Here is a 21,476-nt window from a genome sequence, read left to right on the forward strand (position 1 = left end):
TGTGTAGGCCATGGGAATTACAACGAAAGCATTTGCAAAATACCCTTTGGCAGAGAACTGGTAAGAAACCCCACCGCCATGATTCATATATCACCATTTCTTGGGCGCAGAAAAAGAACCCCCACTGATTTTACCATCAGCCCCCTTGCTAAGCTGCTCCCCACAAAAGCAAACAAAACCAAAAAATGTGAAATATACTAAAGATTATGAAGAAGAAAAAAATGTTTTGCAAATGTGGATGACTCGTGTTTGTGTGTGGTTTTAGAGAAAAGAATTCTGAGACAGAGGATCAAGAGACAGAAGTTCTACCTTGGGCAGAGCATTTACCTCCAAGGCGTCAGTTTTCTCATTTCTTAAAAGATATGGTTGGACTAGAAAATGTCTTTCATAGCTCAAGATTCTTACATCAGGAGGCATAAGTAGGCGCCTTCACTAAGGAAGGCCAGGCTAAGCATATGGTAAGTGAGACTGACTTAACTGGTGAGATCATGGAAGTTGAGCCTAGCCTTAATTCTTCTAACAAATCGAATAAACTAAAGTAAACCCTTTATGATTAGACATTCCACATGAAGCTGAAAGAAAAAGGGGGGGGGGAATTATTCTGCAACAATGCATATACCATGACCATGTGCTAGGTAAGAATTATTTATGAAACTAAGGAAAAACTGCTTTTGCCTGTGGAGATAACTGAAAAATGCAGACTGTCCAGAAGTAAGTCATTTCCCACACTGGAATGTTTATCAGATCATTACATTTTTCTTAGTATTTGCATATGGGTCTCGATAGCTATAGACAGTATAACAAAATGAGTTTATAAAGTATGTGATGTTTACATAAGACATTTTGGTTAAAATGAAAATCAGAACTCACCAGGAAATCAAATTGTTTAAATGCATAGAACCCATTTTTCAACCCATGATTACTTAAACTTTGCAATTTTGGAATGTTCTGACTTAACTTTTAAAATGATCTGATCCCCAATTTAAAATTTTAAAGATACATTCTCTGAGGAAAAAAATGTCAAATATATGAAACACAAATGTCAAAAAAAGGGGGGAAATTCAACTTCTTTATTACTAAGAAATGCAAATGAGAGTAAAATATTAATACCTCTTATTGACTTGGTAGAGTCCTCACCTGAGGATATGTTTTTATTTTTTTATTATTATTATTTTCAATCCTCACCTGAAGGTATGCTTATAGATTTTAGAGAGAAGGGAAGGGAAGGGAAGGGAAGGGAAGGGAAGGGAAGGGAAGGGAAGGGAAGAAGAGAGTAGGAGAGAAAGAGAGAGAAAGAGAGAGAGAGAGAGAGAGAGAGAGAGAGAGAGAGAGAGAGAAACCTCAATGTGAGAGAGAACATCCATTGCTAGCCTTCCATATGTGCCCTGACCTGGGATCAAACCCACAACCTTTTGGTGTATGGGATGATGCTCCAATCAACTAAGTCACCTGGCCAGGGTAGTAGAGATTTCTTAAAATTATTCTACCTAGGATGCAGGAAAGTAGGCATAACCTTTCTGGAGAATAATTTACTGTATTTGGCAATATTCACCATGATGTTTAAAAGAACAAAATGGACACTTCCAAGCATTATTGGTGGAAATAAGAATGTGTTATTAGCTCTCTGGAGGGCAATTTGGCCATATATCCATGCAAGCCCTTTGACCTAGCACTTCCACTTCTAGGAAGTCATTCTAAAGACATAATAGGGCAAATGTGCAAAGATGTATATTCAAGGTATTCCTTGCAAGTTTGTTTACAGCTGTTAAAAAAAACTGAAACTATGTGAAAGTCTAATTGAGGATTGATTAAATGGCTACATTTTTACAAATTAAAAAGGCAACTGTTAAAAAGAATGTGGTAACTATGTGTGTGTAAATATGAAAAGATGTCTAAGATATATGGTAGAGTATAAAGCAAGTTGCAAAATGTCATATATAGTGTGCAAAATAGCATGCATAAGTATATATGTATGCATGTGCAAATGCAAGGAGATAGTCACCAAAACGTTAACTGGTATTAATTAGCTCTGGGCTGTGTGAATGAGGATTCTTATTTCCTTATAATGAATTTCTCTTTGGTTTGAATTTATTTTCAGCGAGTATATATCATTTTACAATAACTTAAAAAGCTATTTAAAAGATGGAGATGAAAATGGAGAGTGGAGAAGAGTTGGATAGCCATGGCAATTTAGTCTAAAGCCATAGAATGCACAAAAACATAGACAGGGATCATCATCATGGTAATACTCATAATACTGGAAGTTAATAGTTCTCCCGTGTTCTTTGCAGCATTATTTACAATAACCAAGATATGGAAACAACTAAAGTGTCCTTCAACAGATGAATGGATAAAAAACTGTGACTGATATATATATACACACACATATATATTGATGTGCATATATATTCATATATATATAGACAACCATAAAAGAGAATAAAATATTGCCACTTGCAACAACATGTATAGAACTTGAGAGTATTGTGCTAAGTGAAATAAATTAGACAAAGACAAATACCATATGATCTCACTTATATGTGAAATCCAAAAAACAAAAAGCAAAAGCTGAGCTCATAGATACACAGAACACATTGGTGGGGGTGGGCAAAATGGATGTTAAGTGGTCAAAAGATACAAACTTCCAGTTATAACATAAATAAGTCATGGGAATGTAATGTACAGCATGGTGACTACAGTTAATAATACTGTATTGCATATCTGAAAGTTGCAAAGAAAGTAAATCTTAAAAGTTCTCATTACACATAGAATCTCCAAGTAATATATGGTAATGGATATTAACTACACTTGTGATCATTTCATAATATATACAAACCAGAGGCCCAGTGCACAGATTCGTGCACCGGTGGGGTCCCTCGGCCTAGCCTGCACCCTCTCGCAATCCGGGACCCCTCGGGGGATGTTGTACTGCTGGTTTCAGCCTGATCCCCACAGGCCAGGCCGAGGGACCCCACCAGTGCACGAATCTGTGCACCGGGCCGCTAGTATGCATATAAGATCTTTGGTTAATCTCTTCCCGCTCTCTCCCCTTACCCCTTTCCTCTGAGATTCATCAGTCTGTTCCATGTTTCCATGCCTGTGCATTGAGCGTTTGCCCCCTGGTGGTCACTGAGCATTATAGCTACCAGTCGAACGGTCGAACGGTCGCTTAGGCTTTTATACAGATAGATATTGAATCATGTTGTACACCTTCAATCTAATATAATTTTGTATGTTAATTATACCTCAATTTTTAATAAGTTAATAAACACTAAAGTTCTATTTAAATAGATACAACAGAATTAGATATTATGAATGGTGAAACAGATTAACTTGGAAATATTTCAGAGTATATTGGGAAGTAAAACAAAAGGTTACTAAATATAAATTAATTTTATACATATTTTGGATTCATTCATATACATATAGGAAAAAAAATCCAGAAGGACATATGCTAAAATGGTAACTGGTGATTCTTATTTTCCTTTTCTATATTTTTGAATATTTCTATAATGAACAAGTATGATTTACATATTTTTTACCTTTTAAAAATAGTCCTTATAGATCTTTCAGATTTTAGAACACTGAAAAGTGGTTACAATAATACTAATCTGAGAAAAACAAAGGGGTGAGAATCTTAACCATTTCCTCCAGCATTAAATTTACCACCAGAGACCCCCTGCAGGCCCCTACCTCTGACTTGCCTCTTGCTGTCAAGTGCTGAAGGCCACACCAATACAAAACAAGCTCCGGAAACCCAAGGTACCTATTCTGATTCTGTGTCCTGAGACAGACGAGCGTCTAAAACATACTGGCTCAGATTACAGGCTAAGCATGACGAGTCCGGCTGGTATAACCCAACAAAGGAATTTGCAGGGAATGAGAAATTAGCACATCTCATTTCCCAGGGTGGAATGAATTACAAAAGCAAAGAGCCCATGGAGGGGTTAAGTCCCTGCCTATCTCTGTCCCACATGCTTCTGGATTATGCCTTGCAGGCATTTCTCATGTCATGATTGACCTATTATTATATTTTTTAAAGGTGATTTTTTATTTTAAAATGATTTTAAAAGGCGACTCTCTAATATATACTATATTAAACGAAGATAAGCTAATATTTTTAAAAAGGTGAATGGAGGAAGAGGTGAGGAAGAGTGCATTTTAATGGGGGCAAACTTTTTGTATATTTTCAGGTGACCTAGGAAATGCCTGACCTCGCTCCCCTGCTGTTTCCCTCCCTCCCTCCGATCATTATGGCCGATAACAATAGTTTTGCTCTCCCGGGTAATGTAGATGACACATTTTTCCTGTAGCCTGTCTTCCTGTAAAGTGAAGGAGTTCCTGTGCTTTCTGGGTACCCTTCCTGTTAACTTACACTTCAGATTTCCTCAAAAGGCAGGCTACCACTTCTAATATTTGAAAAATGTCAACTCAACCCCAGACAGCTAATATAAACAAGCTGCAAAGCATACCACCTAAAGTTACAACAGTGGAAAACAACATTTCTTTTTAAGAAATTCTTTCTCGGAATCTCACTGTTGGGAAGGCTGGAAAGAAGCAACCCAGTCCTTCCAGCTCCCAGGGAGCCTGTAATTCTTTTGCCTGTGCTGTGCCTTAAATTAGAGGTCTGTAAAACCGAATTATAGTGATCCTAGAACGTTCGGAAAGGCCCCTGAATTCAACATGTTGTTAAGTTCTTCATGTGCTAAGAGGTTGTATCCACCTTTCACTTTTCCTCCCATTTCATTTGGTTCTAGTATTACAAAGAAGTTTGGTATTGGAAAAAAAATGCCTTGGCCATTTGAGAATACCATAGCTGAATGAGGCCAATTCCACATTTAAAATCCAGGCCAGGGCTCCTTCGTCATTTCTGAAATGATCACCTACTTATTTTTATCAATGACTTTCCTTTGGGACAGGAACCCCAAGTTCACACCAGATGCACCTTCCAAATGGAACCCAATTAAGAAAGCTACCTGATTTATTATGGGCATATCCATAATGGAAGCATACCAGGGTAGTATCTCTTTTAGCTTCCCAACTCAAAAACTTGCTCTACCGTAGGAGTGGGCCCCAAAAAATGCAAATAGAAACCTGATTTAGTTTAGACCCTGAGGTCCAAAGATAAGATTGTGACTAACACCACTTTCCTCCTGAAATCTTCCTGACTATCTCCCAGAGAGATCTTTAAACTCCAACTTTGGCCATTTCTCTTCACTAGCTATGCGATTATCTTGTATTATAATGACTTGCTGTCTTTCAGCAATACATGCTTTCTTTCACTAACCACTTGGTAAGTTTCCTCATGCAAACGACTACATTTTAAATACTTTTGTATGCACTCAAATCCTGTGCAGTGTGTGGGGATATATATTATATTATATTTATTATATTATGTTTATTAATACATACATATATACACATATATGTCATAATATATTTATATATATGCTAAACTATTAAACTGAATTGAATGAATGAGTGAATCGATACCAAATACAAACCAACTAGATGCCATCTCTTTAATACATCAAAGCATGGAACATCCCTTCTAAGCTGTTACCTCTCTGATCAATTAGGAGATTGTAGGTTTCCCCTGTTATTAAGGAATCTCTGCACCTCAAAGGCCAATTCCTAGGGACTTTAGCTCCCAGGTTTTTTGATTTTCATGCTCTCCTAATCTCAAAGAAAAACAGAGCCCTACCTCGAACTTTTGAGAACACATATCACTTTCTTCTTGGGCTAACATGTACGATTCCCATCCAGCAGAATTAAAAAGTGGCGCAACTACTACCAAAAAAAAAAAAAAAAGTGGCAGAAAGCTTATGAAACACGTTAATTTCACCAGCTCTTACCCTAGTACTTACACTGCATACTTACTTACATCGTGCCCTCAGGTAGCCTAACTCCCCTGTTGTTTAACTCACCTCTTCAATCATACATTCTCTTTGGCATACATTCTCTCTAAGGTTAGGGATTTGTTCTGAAACAAGTGACTTAGGGTGATAGAGCACCTGACAGAACCTCCTCAGCTCTCTGATGCCATGGCAGGAATTTTATATTTTTAATCCCCTCCCCAGCATGACATTAAGCCTCCAAAATATAACTGTGTAAAACAAAAACAAACAAACAAACAAAAAACATTGAATAAAACAAAACACCATAACCCGGAACTTCTGACCTATTATAAGTGCCTAAATATATGCAATTACACTTAAAATATTTCATTATGGTTGTTAATGAAACAGGACAGTCCCTCCACGCTGGTGTAATGTTTCAAAGTACAGTTTTCTCCCAATATTTTCCCTACCGAGATGCAACGTACCTCCCAAATGGGAAGACATAAAACATCAATGTCCTCGTTACTGCTTCTAAATATTGTGAGTCAATAAGCAATTAGTGTAAAGTGCAAAATCTCCGAGAGAAAGACTCCTTGTCGCTTTTTTTTTTTTTTTGTAATATGCTATTATGCACACTTCACCTTTACTTCCTTTAAAAATCAAAAGTTGCTTAATGTTCAAAGCATATCACTGGAAATATAGCTAAATACTGGCACAGCGACGGCTCATTCCCAAAGGAATATAAGATTACATTAATTTCCTACTAGTTTAACTCAAGTTTTACCTTTCATCTTCACCCACAGACTTTTAAAAAGTTTGTATTTCTGTTGCACAGAAAATTACTTATAATATGCGTGCATACCAAAAGAATTTTGTAATTATATAAAGCATTGCACATTTAGACGCTACCAACCTGCTCTATCTCTCCTGACTGTGCAAAAGGCAAAAAGAGCTCAGTAATCCTAGCAGAAGAATGCAAATAACGTCAATGCACAGCTGAACTGCAAGCCCTGCCTTACAGGAACTCTCTGTGTCTGCAAAAAGAAAAAAAAAAAGACACATACTAAACAGGAAATGCAACTGAGCTGTGGAAAACCTCAAACTTAAACATGCAATCGCTAGGCGAAAATTGCATCCGTGCATTCATAAATGCATGCACAACCCTTTGCATTTTTGCAATTGATGCAAATAGGCTCTTACCTTTCGACTGAGACATTTTCCCCTTTCCTTTGATGGGGGAGGGGAGCACAAAAGACTTTGCCTTGCTTCTCTTCTGTAGCTAGTTTTGCAACAAAGATGCAAGCTGCAGGCGTGCAATCTTCATGCAAGTGGAGTTTCTCTTGACCGATGCAGCAGATGGACTTTCAGAGAATCAAGATAGAAATGCACACCTTGCAAAACAGACTGGAAAGTGATTTTTCCCCCAGTTGCAACGTTAGGGAAGGCTGTGCTGCAGCTACATGATGGGCCAGGGCTGGCAGCTAAAAGCTCCAAACTTGGAACTGAGTATCTTGTGCGCAGACGTCCTTCCTGCGAAGGGCGCGGGGTCCGCTGGGTAATGTAGTTCACGGGCAGAGTCCACCGGGCTCTGATTTAAGGAAACGTGGTTGCTCCGGTGTCTGAGCGAGATGACTGCGTGCGACAAAGATTGCGCTCAGATAAGTCAGACACTCACTGGGCAGTAAGGGGTGGGCAAAAAAAGTTAGGACCAGGGGGAGGGGGACTTTTGCTATCAAAAAGCCCCTGAAACAACAGTTGAAGAACATTATGTTGGCTAAAAGCTTTTGGCTCGCTCAGAAGGTCCGTTTGGGTGTCTTGCGTCTGCAGGCAGCACCTGTAGTTCTATTCCTGCCTGTGGGTGTTTTATACTCACACCTCCATTTTCAAAAACATTTTTCTCGCATGGAGAATCTGTTGGTGACTTGGCTGGCTAGAGGTAAGGTTACCTTTGCAACTGCAGGGAAGATGCAAGGTTTTAGTAAGAAATGATCCAGGTCGGTGATTTTCAAGTAACTTGAATTCAATAGTAGGGGGTGGGTGGAGTGGGAGTTCATATTTCTGTGGTTAAAGAGGAAGTTCTGCTTTTTATATATCAAAGCTAACTTGATCAAAGTTAAAATATTTAGATGCTTTTTCTCACCTGGGGGGTAGGGGGTGGAGGAGGAGTCCTGGTCAAAGCAAGAATGGGTCATAATCTTAAATTCACAGTGTCAAATATTTGATCTGTTGAATTTCTTCAACGAAATTAACAGACATTTGTTGAGCTCCTAAAATGTGCCAGGCACCTTTCTAGGGCCTTGGGTCATTCCTCCACTTGTCACTATTGCTCATGGAGGACTGGGGTGCGTAGAATAATTCCATGCAAGGAGTGGAGAGGGGTGAGGGGGTTGAAATCAGCTCAGACTTCTACTGCACCTAGTAGGACCAGACTAGGAAATGTGCTTTGAAGGTAGAGAGGGAAGAATTGAGAGTTTCAGGCCTCTGGGGTATGAGCCAAGCGCAGTGGAGGAATGAAGGCCGTCTACTTAGGAAACACTAAGGATACCATATTGACTAGTCTACAAAGGTGGTGGGGGTGGGTGGAATTTACAGGTGAGGACTCTCTGCAGAGCTATCCTGTAAAGGCGGGCTAGAGGTTTGGACTTTATTCTGCAGGTGTCTGAGAGGTGGTGAGAAGGTTTTGGAAAAGAGACCGTAGCTTCATCACAGCACAGCTTTAAGAAGGAAAAGTTGCCTGCTGCCACCGGGAGAGGCAAGAGATAGATCAGGTCAGTAGTGAAAACGCAAAATGAGGCCCTCACGATTGGAATTTCGTGAAGAATTCTAGGAAGCTAGGGCCTTCTGAGTAATGGATGAGTCAGAAGGAAGAAGGCCACCATGTTTCAGCTACAAATAGCTCTTAAATCACAGCAGGCCATGGGCCTCACATTCACTTACTTAAGTTGGTCCCCTCTACTGACCTGATTATGAAGTGAAGTCACCTTGTGTTCCTACTGGCTTCTGCGCCTAAGAGAGAGGGACTTACTAGCTTACTTCACCGTCCTGGGCAAGTCCATGCTGCCTGTCTCGTCCTTGCTTTCTTGCGCCTCATCGAACCAGCAGGTATGTGGGCCTGGAGAGCCACTGCCGTGTACCCACCTCACTTTTCCGAGCGCTGAGGGTTCACCTGCTAGGTGGCAGGCCCTAGAGAGCATGCAGACCCGCTTAGCCCCGGCAGGGCCTGGACAGCCTAGCGTTCGCTTCCATTTGCATCTTATGTGGGGTCAGTCAGCAGCATTGCTCTTCGATGGCCCTGGACTCCCTTCTTTATGGAAGAGCTCTCATCACAGCTTGTCCAGTGCATTTTATTACCGTCATTTCTGCTCAGACATTCCCTGCGAAGGCATGCACAGTTCACGGCTGGCAAATGGATTGTGTTCTGAAAGCCAACCTGAAATTCATATTCCCATAGACACGACGAGCTGTTCAACAGCCAGTGCACAAATACGCAGGCGTGCAAAATTCCTTTGACCCGTAAATTAGCCAAACCATATCTTTAAAAATAGGAAGCTTCGTCTGTTTTTTTCTTTCTGGGAAAAGTATGGTGTTTTGAATTTCCATCGGGAAATCAGCCTCTCTGTGAAGTCTTAGATGCCAGAGGAAAGGGTTTTTCTTCTTGCCTTGGTGATTAAAGGGTCCCTTTGCCCAGTGGAGGAAGGGGGTGTCCCTCTGTGGAACTTGCCCGTTTGTGGCCATGCTCCTGGGACAAGAATCCCTCCCACGTTGAGATGCACAAGGGTGAAATCTGGCGCGATTGTTCTTTTACTAGACAGTACATCAGATGTTTATCTTGAGGGGGGCCTGAGCTCCTGCTTTGAAGCCCCCATATTGGTCATTTTCTGCACCTCAGGTCTTTCTAAATTGCCAGGTCGATGCACTCTCCCGGCTTCTAGTTACCTTCAAGATCAACTGCAGACTCCTTGGCCTGGTTTAATTGGCTCCTCAAGACCTGGCCCCTGCTTTTCTGCTCCAGCTTCATTCCTCACCCGATGTTGATGCTATAGCCAGAAGCCAGGTTTTCTTCCTCCTTGCTTTTCAATACACTACTCCCTCTGCCGCAAGCCTTTTCCTTTCTCTACCTAGTGCATTCTGATTTGTCCTTGAAGCTACGACTGGCTTAGCTGGCACTTTCCTTTCGGCCACTTCCTGTGACCACCTTCACTGTGAATGAAATATAGTCCCTAATTGTGTAGTACCCTGCACATACCTCTCTCATAACACTCATCTTAAGGTTGACAGGCGTTCATGTACGTATTTGTCTCCCCCAGAAGATTGGACGGGGCTACTGAAGACCAGAGAGAGACGTCTGTGCCCAGTGCCCTGTATCTAGCATATAGTAGGTGCTGAAATAATGAATGGAGTAGATAAGGACAGGACCTATGACCATGGCTAATCTAGAAAAACTAGATTCCAGTGATGGGAGTAAACTAGATTCCAACTGCAAGAGAAACTAGAACACCGGTGGAAGACCTTGTGCTGTCAGGTTACAGGGATTAGATTTTTGGAAAGAGAACCTTAGGTTCAGTCAGACTGGCTATGAAAGAATTATTCTAGAGGTATATGTGGGGTGGGGAAAGTGGTGGGTTTAGGGTGTCAAAAACAGTGATAACATTTCCCCCTCCTACATCGTCCCCCTCCTCCTGGCCCAGGGTTCATTCAGCACTGTCGCAGGGGTGGGCAAACTTTTTGACTCGAGGGCCACAATGGGTTCTTAACTGGACCGGAGGGCCGGAACAAAAGCATGGATGGAGTGTTTGTGTGAACTAATATAAATTCAAAGTAAACATCATTACATAAAAGGGTACGGTCTTTTTTTTTTTAGTTTTATTCATTTCAAACGGGCCGGAGCCGGCCCGCGGGCCGTAGTTTGCCCACGGCTGGTCTAGAGACATGTTTGGTTGTCATAACCAAGGGGGGCCGGGGGGTGAGGATGCTGATATCTAGTAGGTAGAGTTCAGCGATGCCGGCAAACACGCTACAACGCACAGGAAGCCCCCACAACAAAGAACGGTCTGGTCCAATGTCAGTAGTGCTGCACTTGAGAAGCCCTGCTGCAGAGTGATCCATTGGGAGCCACTGGTGCTCTACATTTTAAGATCATTTAAAGCTAATGAGATTGGGTAAGATGTAACTTTTGATGTAAGAAAAACACTAGAATCTAGGAGATGTGTGTTCTAGTCCTGGGTGTAGAAAAAGTTATCTGTGTCTCCTAAGGCAGGTCACTTCCCCTTTCTGAGCCTCCTTTTGCTCCACGAAAATACAGGGGGGTCAGACACAGGCCCCTTCCAGTTCTAGCATTCCACAGCTCGAAGCGTCGCTCACTTGTCCGATTAAAGCCACCAGTGATTTCAAGAGAGGAAAAGAGCAGTGATCACACATTCTGTTTTTTACATTGGCTAAACAGCTTTCTGTTTGGGAATTAGAAGGGTTCCTGATCCCTGGCACTGGCAAAACAACCAATGGCCATCACAGAGCTGAAACAAGAAATATTCATATTACAGTATGCAATATTGCCTCCCAAGTAGCAGTACTCATATGCACATGATGTTTATGTTTTCCAACAGTGTCTTCTAGATGTCAGGACCATCGGAAAGGAAGCACGGACGGTAACGCTAAGAGTTCAAGTCTGAATATCTACTTTTCTCGAAAAATGATGGTGTAAATAGGTGTGTTATAATAACGAAGTATACTGGGGAGAAACATGTGGGGGATTGGTTTAAGGGAACAGACGATGAGTTGCAGTTGTACGGTAATCTTTAAGTACAGATTTTATTTTGCTGATTAAAATATATCACAATGAATTACAATTGTTGGCAGGAATTTTGAAAAATCCCAAAATAGATTCAGCTTAGCTTCCAGTACCCTCCCCAATATGACGCAACTATACCTTCTTTAGCCATATCTCTCTCACTCATCTACTCTTGAGTTTCCTTTGTTTAAGCAATCTGGCCAAAACAGGATTACTTATCTCATTTGAGACATGAATTTGCATGTCACCGCTTCTCTATGTTAACTGATGCTATGCTATGTCTTCACCTTTCTCTGGTCCCCACCAAAGTATTCATTTTTTATTTATTTAATTGTTTTTATTGGGTTTTTTGGAGAGAGAGGAAGGGAAAGGGAGAGAGAGAGAACCATTGATCGGCTCCTTCCCCACAGACTGAAGCTACAACCCGGGTATGTACCCTGACCTGGAATTGAACTGGTGACCTTTGGGTGCACAGGACAATGCTCAACAAACTGAGTCATACTGGCCAGTGTCATCTAAGTCTTCATTTTTCTAAATTCTATCTCTTCCATGATCTTATCCTTGATCACATCCAGCTCTTTTATAAAATAGCATCCTCCCCTTTAAATTCTGATGGCATTTGTTAGCTATTATGAGCCATATATCTAATATTACCTTTCAGTAATGTTACTTGAGTACAAATCTAACCTCTTCCCCTCAATCTCTTGTTCCTTGCATATTTCTAACCTACTCCTGTGGGCAGACCTGCTTGCTTGTCTGGATTTGTCCCTGGAGTCTAAGCTTGGGAAGAGATAGTTTCGTCTTTATCACATAGCCCCAGGCCCAGCATATGTCATACACATAATATGTGTTTAATCAGTACTTCTTGATCTGGTGGATTTATTACATACTGAATAAATTAATCTAAAACACCTTGATTAGTGTATCTTAGAATTCTTTGTTAAAAGTTTAAAAATGGCAGCGTAAAGAAACTTGCTAGGAAGAATAATTTTTACTTACTTATGATATATAACTTTCTAAAAAAATATTTGCCTAATATTTTATTAAGACCCCTATTAAGATTCTAGATTTTTTTTACTACCAACAACCTTTCAAATTAATAGTGTCCGATTATCTAATGGAAATGCCAACCAACCATTCAGAGCCCTCAATGGGTTACATTCTCATTGAATTAAAAGAAAAAAAAGTGTAATATGAAAATTCGGTGTTTTTTAGCAGTCAAGGAGCTATGTAGAGCTCCAGTGTGTGGCTGCTTCAACCTTGCCCCAAAACCACATTGAGTCTCGGCCAGATATATTAGCATGAGCTGACTGAAAAAAGATGTAGATTCTAGGAAGGTAAGAATAGAAATTATTCCAGCCTCGAATGAACCCTGTAAGGGTGTTAGTATATCATCTGTGTGGTGTGTTAGAGCACTGGCAGGTAGTGAAGCACTTTGAATCAATATGCGTATACTGTTCCTTCTCCTTCCATCCTAACCAAATCGATCGACCTCTTTTTCATATATATGTATACCCATACACATACACACGTGTATATATGTACACATATTCCTTTCTCTCATATAACACTCAATCATTTTCTTCTCTGATCCTGCCCTATTTGGCTTTTGAAAGTCTTGAAGAAGTCAGCTCTACAGAAAGCCAGGTAAATAGTTGTGTTCTATATGTGAGGTTCAAGTTACAATTTGGAACTCCTTTGTAACATTCCTCACTCCACATTGAATTAATTGTTGGTCTGCATTATATAGGGTGATTCAAGAAGAATGGCACCTTGGCACCCAGATTCCCAGCTATCTCACTTTGTCACTTCTTCCAGAGAGAACATCTCCAGAACCTCACGTTTGTACTGTACCTTCATTTTCAGCCTTAAAGGAATGAAGAATCTGGTCGTGGCCGCCATTTCCGTTGTCAAAGGTGACGTATTACAAAGGTCAAGGGTGATTGATGCATGCCCTGGAGACATAAAAGGTGCATATTGAACATTTATTCAATTATAGAAAGAGCTGGGAGAATTTCTTCATAATGGGAGTGGTCAAATAATGGCTCATGCTCCAAATTCATCATGCCTGCTCTTTTTGTGAATAAAGTTTTATTGGAACACAGCTGCATCCATTCACGTATTCACTGTCTATGGCTGCTTTTGAACTACATCAGAATTGAATAATGTGTCAGAGACTGTCTAGCTCACAAAGCCTAAAATATTTACTGCCTTGCCCTTTACAGGATAAGTGTCCGGACCTTGATTTACAAATGGATCTTGTCTACATGTTCCTATAAATCCCAGTTACTGATTAATGCATTTCCAAAGGGATTGTTATTTTCCAAATACCCTGTACTTGAACTGTTTCTATTACAAAAGTCTTCACTCCACAAATATACCATAAAATCCTTCAGAATACTCTTGAACATGACGGAGACCCTATATAGCACATCAGGGGGTGCATAGCAAGCCTGTTATAAATATTTCTTCATAGATTCATTAAATTAAGCATTTATTGTAAGAATCATGGACCTCGAAACATAAGAAAAAATTAACTTTCAGTTTTCCTTGAGTATATCTAACTTTCCATCTATTTTATTTTTCCTACATATCTCTCAGGATATTCAAGTCCTAGTATGTTTAAATACTAGGTCTGTGAACTAGAGAAGGATTGAGAAAAAAATCAAAATATCCCATACAGGCAATGTCTGCTATAAAACACACATATCACAAATCGTTTTATTCCAAGGACCAAAAGAAAAGAGAAGAGGGAAGCACCCCAGTTTATTATGACCCATTATAAAAAGTAAGAGGCTTTTCATAAGACCTATAGTTGTGACAGGTATGGTATAGTTTTAAGAAAATGGACAGATTATACTCCCTGGCCTGAGAAGCTGAAAGTCTTGTAGGCAATGTTAATAACATCTCTGTAATATTTAAAGTTTGCAAGCTCTTTCCTCATACACCGTATCATTGTATCCTTACAGTGACACTGTGAAATGGGTTGTCCCAACATCCCAGTTTATTATCATCAGCCCATGTTGTTACTTTACTTGGACAGGATGGAAAAACATGTGATTTAAACCTGATTTCACTGCAGATGTAAAGACTTGTCTTCTGAGTCCTAGCTCCTTATTTTAACCTATTCAACTTAGTCTTAGGCCTAGTCTTAGGCTACCCAACCTAGTCTTGGGCTACCCAACCTAGTCTTAGGCTTTCCAGCCTAGTCTTAGGCTATCCAACCTAGTCTTAGGCTATCCAACCTAGTCTTGGGCTACCCAACCTAGTCTTGGGCTATCCAATCTAGTCTTAGGCTACCCAACCTAGTCTTAGGCTATCCAGCCTAGTCTTAGGCTTTCCAACCTAGTCTTAGGCTATCCAATCTAGTCTTAGGCTACCCAACCTAGTCTTAGGCTTTCCAGCCTAGTCTTAGGCTATCCAACCTAGTCTTGGGCTACCCAACCTAGTCTTGGGCTATCCAGCCTAGTCTTAGGCTATCCAAGCTAGTCTTAGGCTATCCAAGCTAGTCTTAGGCTTTCCAACCTAGTCTTAGGCTTTCCAACCTAGTCTTAGGCTTTCCAACCTAGTCTTAGGCTATCCAAGCTAGTCTTAGGCTATCCAAGCTAGTCTTAAGCTAGGCGGCTCTCAATAAATGCCCTAAAATTATGCCTTTTCCAGGCAAAGAGTAACCTGGTAACATTTTGCTTCATTTTATATTAGTTATGAATAGGAAAAGCTCAATTCAGGACTTATAAAGTCCAAAATAAATCTGTGTGTCTCCATTACACTCTGTACTTGAGCCAACACACTGTGACAATTCAGTAAATGCTGTGTTATCTGAGGATGAGTTAGAAACAATGATATAGGACAAAGTGTTGTGCCTTTCAAGGCTCCTTGATCTGTTTACATCGGTATTAATAGATGGCTCTAGGCTTCAGTCACAGACCTGAATAATTCAGGTCATACTGACCTGCTAGACTTAAAAAAACACAACAACTATAAAATATTCTGGGAAATATTTGAGATAAGTGATACATGCAGGTTGTAGGAAATGTTCAAAAATCCACAGAAAATTAGGAAACTGAACTACCGTGGTATAGAAATAACTAGAGATAACCTGATAAATTAACTTTTTCTTAATTGTTACATTAGGATGAGTGTCCAAAGGGAATTTTTATAATTAACAGCATATGGCAGATAAGTAGCAAATACTACTGATTTTCCATATTTATTCTCTTTTGAAGTGGGTAGACTAGTAATTTTATTTGTGGGCCAAACTCATAAAAACAACGGATTCTAACATGTTCTAAATTAATATATTGTGTAACCAAATAGTATTTTATATGTATTAGGCTATTGTATTCTACTAGAAAGTAGCTATTTGAGAATATAATGAACATTTGGTGGTATTTTATCAATTGTGCTTCCTACCATAAAGAGATTAAGATTAAGGTGACCTCTTTTTTTTTTTTTTTTTTAGAGAGAGAGAGAGAGGGAGTGGGAGAGAGAGAAAGAAACATTAATGATGAGAGAGGATCATTGATTAGCTGCCCCCTGCACGCCTCCTACTGGGGATTGAGCCTGCAACCTGGCCATGTGCCCTGACTGGGAATCGAACTGGGGATCTCTTGGCTCCTGGGTTGATGCTCAATCTCTGAGCCATACCAGTTGGGCAAGGTTGACCTTTTTATGGTGCAGCAGCATGACCTTCATGCTCCAGGCCTGTTCATGGTTCTGTCTGCCATATTATAAGGAGTATAACAGCAGAGTGTGCTAGCCTGCATGCTGCTGCCTCTGGAATTCTTCGGCTATTTCAGAGCCCCTTTCCAGCAGCCTTACCTGACTGGCATTTAGATGGGAGATGAAGATAACCTCAAAGACAAGGAAAGATTTCCTTTCTCGGGGCCTTGTTTACCCTTTTGTTTCTGGTGTTTACAAATCCAAATAGATATCAAAATGCATTTATTAAACAGTTTGGGGGTACATTGCCAAATTGGGTGCTAGGTATATAAAGAAACGGGCGTATGATAACACCATCTGGCACTGTGACTACATTTTGGAATGCTTGTGGAAATTTCAAAGAAAAATGTAGGGAATTGTGTGTATAATTTTCTTAAACTTCTTTCCATGAGATCCATGATTTAGGAAGCTTATTCTACAGAATTTTGATAGACATTTGAATGTATTTTTTAAAAAACCAGATAGTGCTTTGTGAGAAAACATAATTCTTGGCTCTTAACTTTTAATGACTCATTAATTTGGGGTAGATGAAGCTTCTAATAGTATTTATTTAAAATATGCTATGTCAAACCGTGGACACAATGGGGTGGTGAGGGCCTGGGGGTGGGTGTGGAACAGGAGCCGGCTGGAAGAGGCTAATGGGGCGAAAAGGAGGACCTATATAATACTTTCTTTTTTTATATATATATATTTTATTGATTTTTCACAGAGAGGAAGGGAGAGAGATAGAAAGTTAGAAACATCGATGAGAGAGAAACATCGATCAGCTGCCTCCTGCACATCTCCCACTGGGGATGTGCCCGCAACCCAGGTACATGCCCTTGACCGGAATCGAACCTGGGACCTTTCAGTCCGCAGGCCGACGCTCTATCCACTGAGCCAAACCGGTTTTGGCAATACTTTCAACAATAAAGATTTTTTAAAATAAAATATGCTATGTAAAAATAAAATCTTTAAAGGATTTACGGACTTCACAATATTAGTTCTTATTCCAGCTTAATGAGGTGCCAAGCCAAAGTGCATCTCAGTTTAAATTAGAGAAACTGAAGTCCATCCACAATATAAGTATGTGACTTTATGGATAGAATAAAAAATGAAAGCAGCGTACGATTATGATATCTGGCCATCTACCAAGCTAGGATAAAAAAAATCATTATAACACAAGATGTGAGTAAAAAGGCACCTCAAATGTGAAATACATCCTTCTATTTATTCCTGTATCTATAAATTCCTACTTTGTTTTTTATCATCATTGGAGGAGTCAACTTGATTCGGATTTTTTTTGATTCCCGGTTTGGACTCCCGGCACTTCTAATTGCTAGTTCTATGACTTGGGCGAAATAGGTCACTTCCCTGTGCCTCAGTTTCCTATCTGTGTAAAGGTGATGAAAATAGTACTGACCTCCTGGGGTAGTTGAGAAGATAAGTGAATTGATACACCTAAAGCTCTAAGAAGAGTGCCTTCGATGTCAATGGCCGTTAGCTAGTGAGGCCGTAGGGTATTATTATTTCTATTAGGTGTCCAGGGATTGGCTCCTTGAGAATGAAAACACTGTATTTGAAATAGAAGAACACTGGGATGTAACTGCATGTGACCTACCTAGACGGGAGAGATAAAAAAGCTTTGAAATTAGAAGAATGTTACCATCGTCTTAATGAAACAGGAACAGGAATGCTTAGTTTAATGGGAGGGAAAGAGAGAAGAAATATTTTCTTTTTGTAGCAAGTCACAACACTGTTGAATGCTTATTTATAGGAAGTGGAGGCCATCTGGAGAAAACAGTTCCATTCCATGGCGTGGAATGGATTTAAAGGGCAGCTGAATAGCTCAGGCATGAAGTATATAGGCCTTTGGCTGGATAATGTCATAGATTAACACAGCAAACAGCAGGGAGTATAGTGGTAGTTAATGAGAGGTGAAAAGAGTTGTCAGACTTCAAAGATCAGTTGTTATATGATCTTATTAAAGAAATATATTGAGGACATTATTTTGGTTCTTTCTAGTCATTGGAATGCATTAGTACCTTAATATTCTAAATCCTCCATTTTATCTATATATTTCTTACATTCATTGACTTTGTATTAACTTTTGTCTTGTAACCATTATAGTTGTTGCTGCCATTTTATTATTTAACTCATTAAGTAGCTCAATTTTAAAAGTTATTTTAGGTATATTTTTTAAATCACCAAAATATGTTTTCCAGCAGCTTAGTTAATCTAATAACTAAACAGTAAGGGGCTTTCAGCATGTATTGGAGATATTTTATTAGTATTTTAAAAAGAGAGACACTTTTAGCAAGATTTATTGCTTAATTCTATGTTTTTTAAAAATTGCTTAATTTCTATGCAAAATGACCCGCAAGAACCAGAAAAAAAAAAAAAACTAGATAGTTTTTATCTAAAATATTTTACTTCCCATCATAGTGAGTTAAAGAACTTACATAGAAAATAAATATTCCAGCAGCATGGATGGACCTGGAGAGTATTATGCCAGGTGAAATAAGCCAGCCAGAGAAAGATAAGTATCACATGATCTCACTCATATGTGGAATCTAATGAACCAAATAAGCTGATGATCAAAAATAGAGGCATGAACAGACTGTTAAACTTCAGAGGGGAGGGTGGGTGGGAAGAGATCAACCAATGAACTTGTATGCATATATACATAACCCATGGACAAAATCAATGGGGTGGTGAGCGCCTCGGGGAGGAGGGGGGCGGGGTATAGGAACGGGCTGGAAGAGGTTAATGGGGGGGGGGGCGGGGGAGGACCTATGTAATAGTTTAAACAGAAAATAAGTAGTCTTCCTTTATCAACGTTAAGAGAAGTCCAGGCCAAACCGGTTTGGCTCAGTGGATAGAGCGTCGGCCTGCGGACTGAAGGGTCCCAGGTTCGATTCCGGTCAAGGGCATGTACCTTGGTTGCGGGCACATCCCCAGTAGGGGGCGTGCAGGAGGCAGCTGATTGATCTCTCTCATCGATGTTTCTAACTCTCTATCCCTCTCCCTTCTTCTCTGTAAAAAAATCAATAATATATATATATATATAAAAGAGAAGTCCAGACCTGAAAACCATCCTGTAAGAATCTTCTGAATTTCAAACGGATAGCATTATATTGAAACTTGAATAAGTATTCCATAAGTCAGCCCGTAGGTAGCATAGTTAATCTATTGCTTCCGTCCATGATGTTCCTATTTTCTTCAGTTATTATGGATTCCACAGCTATATTTTGAGTTAGCTAAAAATGTATACAGGGCAGGGCAAAAGTAGGCTTACAGTTGTGAGTGTGCAAAACACAGAGTTCTTATTGTGTTGCTATTTATTAATTGTTGTCTTATGTTCCATATGAACAAATGTAAACCTACTTTTGCCCACCCTGTACATTAAACTTGTAACTATAATTCATCTGAATGAATTACTTTAGGAGTTTATGATTAATGCTCATTTCGAACAGATAGGAAGTGGAGGTAAATGAAGTATTTTTAAGATTGCATGTTCACAGTGACTGAGAATCCTTTGAAAAAATGTTCCTGAAATAAGAGCTGAGCAAATATCTATTCAGTATGCTTTCCAAAAAAAAAAAAAAAATGAATTGAGCCTCGTGTCTTAAAAACAGCCTTTTAAAAATACGCCACGAGGAAGATGAAGAGCTGAGCTGTGGAAGATGATACTCCAGTTATCTCTTCAATCAATTCTGTATAATGCTTTAGAAGCGGAACAACAAGTAATAGGAAATCATTTTTCAAGCTGCTATATGTGCACACGCTTTGTTCTATTTCTGTATTCACTGGAACAGACAATTTATGCAATGTGCTTGTAATATTCCAAGAACAAAGACCAATTTCCCTCAAGGTTATGAGTGCTCCTGAATTTAACAAATATATAAAAAAAATACATATTTCCATGTCACATTTAGAGAATGAAGTGAGCTTGACTTACAGTCTCCATGAGGAGTCACAGGAAGTCTGCCCACTGTGTGTATTCAGAAAGTGGATGTAGCCAAAACCGGTTTGGCTCAGTGGATAGAGCGTCGGCCTGCGGACTGAAGGGTCCCTGGTTCGATTCCGGTCAAGGGCATGTACCTGGGTTGCGGGCACATCCCCAGTGGGAGATGTGCAGGGGGCAGCTGATCGATGTTTCTCTCTCATCGATGTTTCTAACTCTCTATCTCCCTTCCTCTCTGTAAAAAATCAATAAAATATATTTTAAAAAAAGAAAGAAAGAAAGTGGATGTAGACATTTCTTAACACACTTTCAGCAAGTAGTCACTAACCAGGAGTGTTGTAGCAGGTGGAGGGCTGAAAGGATTTGGGCTTCTGAATGGAAAGTATCTTTAACTCGTGGGAAAACAGGTATCCAATTGATCTGTTAATGATCCTAGCTCTCGGCTTCAGGATGCGGACATGAATCTCTTCGTGAATGAAATGAACCACGTGTTGTCTTTAAATACATTTTTATGGATTTCAGAGAGGAAGGGAGAGGGAGAGAGAGATAGAAACATCAATGATGAGAGAGAATCATTGATCAGCTGCCTCCTCACACCCCCCCACTGGGGATTGAGCCCACAACCTGGGCATGTGCCCTGACGGGGAAGGGACCCATGACCTTCTGGTTCATAGGTCAATGCTCAACCACTGAGCCGGCCCGGCCCGGCCACATGTTGTCTTTAAATAAAAGTGAGGAGAGGATCGAGGAAGGACACTATAGTACTCTTTGGGCACCGCATAGCCCCTTGGCTTGTTTTGTTTTACTCTGGGGAGATGTGTAGAGCTGAGAGTAGAAACGCCTCACATCTGGACCCTCTCCCGTGACTGCCCAAGACCGGGGCGTGCATTTGAGCACACAATAGCGACGTAGAAGACCCCGGAGTTCACAAGGAGCCCTGTATCTTTGCTTGCCTGGTCCTGAATGTTTACATGGTTTCATCTGATCTTTAATTGTACCAGTGGTGCCTTGGGAGAGAACTATTTCCCTCACCACAGACACGAAACAGTGTTCGTATTTAAGCGTTCGCAGCGCCCTGAAAAATAACCCATGCGGGAACCTGTGGACGGCAAGAAGCACGGAGACTCTACAGCAATCCTCCCTTTTCATAAAACCGAACCTGAAGGCACAGAACACAGAG

At 40.1% G+C, this 21,476-nt stretch overlaps 1 protein-coding gene across 4 annotated transcripts in view; it reads right to left on the reverse strand.

Moving 5' to 3' along the window:
- Positions 1–21,476, reverse strand: part of MAP2K6 (mitogen-activated protein kinase kinase 6) — a 125,938-nt gene that overhangs the window by 85,605 nt on the left and 18,857 nt on the right. For 2 of the 4 annotated variants that reach the window (XM_036341336.1, XM_036341334.1), the window contains exon 5: positions 13,483–13,583. Coding sequence is in view for 1 of the 4 variants with exons in the window: in XM_036341333.1 (XP_036197226.1) it covers positions 7,041–7,056 (16 nt within the window). In the remaining 3 variants the exon portion in view is untranslated. Of the gene's footprint in view, positions 1–6,753; positions 6,773–7,040; positions 7,348–13,482; positions 13,584–21,476 lie in introns of those variants that run through there. The other 2 variants (XM_036341333.1, XM_036341338.1) reach the window with 2 other exon arrangements.

Source organism: Myotis myotis, unplaced genomic scaffold (assembly GCF_014108235.1).
Source record: "Myotis myotis isolate mMyoMyo1 unplaced genomic scaffold, mMyoMyo1.p scaffold_m19_p_17, whole genome shotgun sequence".
NCBI classification, from domain to species: domain Eukaryota; kingdom Metazoa; phylum Chordata; class Mammalia; order Chiroptera; family Vespertilionidae; genus Myotis; species Myotis myotis.